General features: G+C 33.4%; 1 protein-coding gene across 1 annotated transcript in view; it reads left to right on the plus strand.

Annotated features, from left to right (window-relative positions):
• Positions 1-5,334, plus strand: part of LOC119836804 (zwei Ig domain protein zig-8-like) — a 123,763-nt gene that overhangs the window by 109,361 nt on the left and 9,068 nt on the right. The window contains exons 6-7 of the mRNA XM_038362272.1: positions 2,190-2,309; positions 3,711-3,908. Of these exons, the coding sequence (XP_038218200.1) occupies positions 2,190-2,309; positions 3,711-3,908 (318 nt within the window). The remainder of the gene's footprint in view (positions 1-2,189; positions 2,310-3,710; positions 3,909-5,334) is intronic.

Here is a 5,334-nt window from a genome sequence, read left to right on the forward strand (position 1 = left end):
GCACTAAATGAGCACTAAATTTTGAGATATAATTCGAGTGATTCTGCCGACTTGACCTTTCTAGCTTTACAGACGTACCATCTGGATGGTTAGCGGTCCACCATCGTACGCTTCACCCGCAACTTCTTTCCGCGTACGGTGAAGCTTTGGAACGATTTACCAGCTACGGTGTTCCCGAACAATAACGACATTGGGGCCTTCAAGAAAAGAGCGTATATGTGACTAAAAGGCCGGCAAAGCATTTGTAATAATAATATAATATGTGGCGGTGACCACTTAACATCAGATGGCCCACCTTTTCCTTTGCTTGCTCTGCCTTGAAATGAGGGCTTAGACCTGAAGATTTTGGAATTTCCTACAAACCGCGTAAGGGTTCACAAATGCACTATTCTAATAAACATAAGAGATCTAATAATAGTCCGTTAGCCAGCGACAGATTTTCACGACCAAGTTCCTCCCAGTCGATAACTCGTAAAATGCCTCAGAAAGTTGCATTATGAAGCGTTGTGAACGTCAGCTGCGGCTCCGAGGGTGGGTTGAGCAGTGGTAGCCGCCCACGCACGTAATAAAAAAAAATTATTTACAATCATTTATTCCCGATTAAAAAATTGATCAAATTAAAGTTAAACTAATATTGTGAAGAAATAAAATTGTCAGCTATCTATAAAGTGGTGGATTATACGTCAGCTGGTCACATAAATATGAAAAAAATATATATGTGTTCAGTGATTTCCTCCCAAAAGAAAATTTATCAGATGATAGTTTATGTATTGTTTTTAATAAATAAATAAGTCAGCTGGCTATATGTAGGTGGAATGTTTGTCAGCTGATGCCCTAAAGGTGTAACGTAGGAGCTAGTCGGAAACATTTATAGCCTAAGTAAATGTATCAGCTGACGAGTTTTCCCCCAACTTACTGCCAGCTGATTTATTTTATTACTTACAGGATCATGTCAAAAATAAGCACAAAATTTTTTTTTCGAGAGGAAATGACGTACTTAATGTTATTCAACATTACATTTAATGTGCAATCTTAAATGTATAATTTAGGGCAATTTTTCGATTAAATTCTTTTTTTTTATGTGAACTTTTTAAGAACATTTATCTTAACAATAGAAATAAATAAATATTTCTCCAAGCAAATCAAATTAATTTACAATTTTTCAATATTTAAATTAATAATGTTTAAGATTTAATACAAAAAGTTCCCTATCCAAAAAGGCCCATATCCTTTTCCTTCCCTTCCCAGTCCTTTCCTTTATTCCTCTCGCCAATCCCTTCTTAATCCCTTCCCAAAAAGTCGGCAATCCTTTTGTAGAGGCGTAAGGTCTGTAACGGACCTTATGCCTCTACGAATGTTCATGGGCGGTGGTAGCGCTTACCATCTGGCGACCCACCAGCTCCATTGCCGACTGTGACATAAAAAAAAAAACATAAAAAAAAAAAAGTTATTAAGGTGCGTTTAGACGTGTGTATTGTATATGATATTATTTTTATTTTCTCTCTCACGTAAGTAAGTGATACTAATTTATGTGTTTAACTGTATTTTATACGTGAAATTATGGATAAATCCTCAAATATTATTTCGTTAATTCATATTTTTCGTTATAACCTTTATTGACATAAAACGCATATGAAAGGTTGCGTTTTATCATAATATTTAACACATTATTAAAAATTAACGTGTTACAAGTTGTACGATTACTTAGTTATATATATCCCATTCATGTTAGTTTAAAAAGTCTGCATTAATTTACTATTTTTGACCTTAAAGAACTTATTTTATAACTAGTTGTTTGCACCAGCTCCACCGAAACCCGGACCGCAACCGCAAGAGCAAAAAATATAATTAGAAAATTATTGAATGACAAAGATATCTAAATAAGATATCTATTTTGAATTAATTTTAGCCTCTATCACTCACTGGAATAATATACCTAAATTTAATTTCTGCCCATCATAAAATAATTTTTAAAATCTTTAATACTTTCCTTTTTAAACCAGTAACCATAATAAATAAACTAATATTTCCTCTTTTCATTATCTAGCTTTCAAATCTTCGATGATGAAACATGACAGCTGGTACTCCACGTGTGGTCCCATTTAGTCTAGTTGTAACATTACTTTAGTTTTTAAATTATACATAGTGTATATGATAATATTAATTATAATCTGTGTATTCTTCAACAGAAGCCAAGGCGCATATCCCGGGTCCGGCTGACCTATACGTGAAGACTGGCAGTTCACTATCACTGACGTGCATTTTGAGCCAGGGTCCTCATGATCTTGGTACCATATTTTGGTATAAGGGTTCGTATAATTTCTCTTTATTTGATACTAGCTGTGCCCCGCGGTTTCACCCGCGTAAGTCCATATCCCGTAGAAATATCGGGATAAAAAGTTGTCTATATGTTATTCCAGTTTTTCAGCTATCTACGTACCAAATTTGATTGCAAACGGGTCAGTAGTTTTTGCGTGAAAGAGCAACAAACGCACAATCCTTACAAACTTTCGCATTTATAATATTAGTAGGATACAGTAGGATAGGACTAGCTGTTCGCCCCGGCTTCATCCGTATGTCACTCAGTGAAGTTGCAGCTTTCTAATAGTGAATGTTCCATCAATGCAGTGGTTTTTGTATGAAAACATTACAAACATACAGAAATACAAAAACTTCCTCTTTATAATATTAGTGAAGAAAGACTTAACATGTAAATAATTCAATAAATAAATCACATTTTAAATCCATTAAAGTCTTTAATTACTAAAAAGTAATTACACCTAATATAATATTATTATTTAGCAGCTTAAAATTATATTTTACATGTACCCTCTTCATAAATAACTGGAAACTCACTTTGATTCATTTGAAATTATACATAACTCAGTAAGTTATTAATAATACAAATTATCAAAACACATGATACAACATTGCAAATCGTAGATTGCATGTCTATGTATGTATTAACTACAATCGAATTAATATTACCAAACAGGCCTCACTTATCGATTAATCCCATCCGACTATACGAAGGATTATTACGTCTATTCTGCTTGTAAATTAATATTCCGTCCTATAACCAATATCTTCAATTTATTGAATTCAGGGGACAATGGAATATTTTACTTAAGAATCTATTGCTTGACGCCGCTCACAATAATTCAATGTGCCGTGCAATCGAAAGTCATTGTGGGAATGCCTCGAATTTTTTTCTATAGACAATCTCTATATTTTTGGGGGATATTTTGGAACTAAAAGACTTTATTGAGATGAAAATTTCACAGCTGTTTAATCACTTTGGAGTAAATTATATTTTTACAAAATTACGGGTTTATAAATTAGGGCGGGACCACGGGTGGCCGAGAGGCTAGGCGTTGCTACGGTAAGGCAAGAAACGCAGGTTCGAATCCTGCCTCGTGATCAAATTTTTTCTATTCTTTCAAAATTTCTTATATTTTAACAAATTAAATTTCTATGACAGTCGTGAATTATTCAAAATTCTAAGTAATGTTTGATTAATTTTGTATAACGATAGTAATAGTTTCTCATCTGACTTGAATATATTTGTAAAACCGATCTCTTGAATATAAGATATTGTTATAATAATATTATACGCAATCTTGAACATTTTTTCCATCTGCGTTTTCAAAATGATTGCAATGAAAATCATACTCTTTGGCCCATTAATACAATTGTTTTTTCTTTAACAGGATCAAAATTAATAGAATATAAGGAAGTGGAGGCGAATGAAATAGTGAAACAGCCTCGGATTCGACTCAAAACAGAATGGACTGAGCAGCTGACTTCTAGGCTGACAATCAGTAAACTGCTACCAACGGACAGCGGGAACTACAGCTGCGTACCAACAATGGCTGAAGCAGCTTCTGTTAATGTTCACGTTATAAATGGTAAGTATTAAATAAAGTAAGGATTGTACTCATTGAAGAAGAATCTGTGGGTCTCTATTTCTATGTAGACACTTACTAAAAAAGTAAGGTGATTGTACTAATTGCAGAAGAATCTGTGGGTCTCTCTATTTCTATATAGACACTTGGCCAGTCTTAAAGCAGAAGTTATTCCAGTTAGGGAAAGTAATGGTTCTACACGTCTACTTAAACGATTCTCTTTTTCTATGTCCATAGAAAAATACAGAGTGAAAAGACGTGAAAAGCAGTACTAAACTTCTGCCTAAGATGTCATGGTAACCCCAATGATTTCAAAAGTTATACTTACCGTATCTAATCTAGCTACCCAAATTCGTTTCAAACATTTATGAAATAATGTAAAAAGGACCAAATCATTACAACATATAAGTATTTTCAATTATGCCCGACATAAGGTACAGGTTTAGCCGCATCACGACTCTCCTGTTCCAAGGAAGTTTCAAATATCTAACTCCAACTAAGCAATCTGTATGTATAGAGTACAAATTAACGTTCTATGTAGTTTCGATTGGTGAGTCTAATCCCGATCCTCGCCCGTGAATTATTTATTTCGCCCTGAGTAACTTGTCATTATTTAAGGTATTTTATAGTAATTAACACTAGACTGTTTTGTTCTGTACAGGGATATAGGCTTTTCAAATTTATGGTATAATATACCAAGCTGGCCCAATGTAGGTCACTTATATTAATTTCTCAGTTTTTCAGCATTACGGTAGCTTTACTCTATCAGTCCAGGGTTTGATGAATGGTGATATGAAAGTGTTGATTAATTAAGAAATGTGTTTAATTTTTCAACCACTCTATAAGCCTTGTTCATCCAGTCTTTAAAAAAAATATATAAATAATCAAATTATTCATGTAGCAATTTCGAAGCGGCAATCAATGCACAAATTGCCGATTCCATCTGCACTGTATTTATAATAATAAATGAATAAGAAACACAACAAAATAGTTAAATACTATAAATAAATATCGAAGCAAATAAATCAACAACGCACTCGCAATTCTCTCGCCAATTATGACCGTTCATGATTCATGTCGGTGTAAAATAATTGTATTACATTCATAAATGTAATAACAGAGACGCAGAAATCACATCAAGAGTTCAAAAGTTGTATGAAATGTTTAATTTACATTATTATCGTTTTACTGTTCGCGCTATAATTTATTCCACAATTATATATGCATTAATAACATGGATGATGATTATGAATCTTATAGTATTATTTAAAATATCCTGATTTTTTGAGAGCACGCGATTTTTTTAAATCTTTATTTAAGGAGCTTAGTCAACAATGATTATGCCGCTCCGTATAGAGCAAGAGCCCGTGAGGGCCAGACCTTAGTTAAAGTATAAAATCTAAAAGTTTCTCTGTGTATGCCCACTATA

The sequence above is a fragment of the Zerene cesonia genome, chromosome 25, assembly GCF_012273895.1.
Source record: "Zerene cesonia ecotype Mississippi chromosome 25, Zerene_cesonia_1.1, whole genome shotgun sequence".
Classification (NCBI taxonomy): Eukaryota; Metazoa; Arthropoda; class Insecta; order Lepidoptera; family Pieridae; genus Zerene; species Zerene cesonia.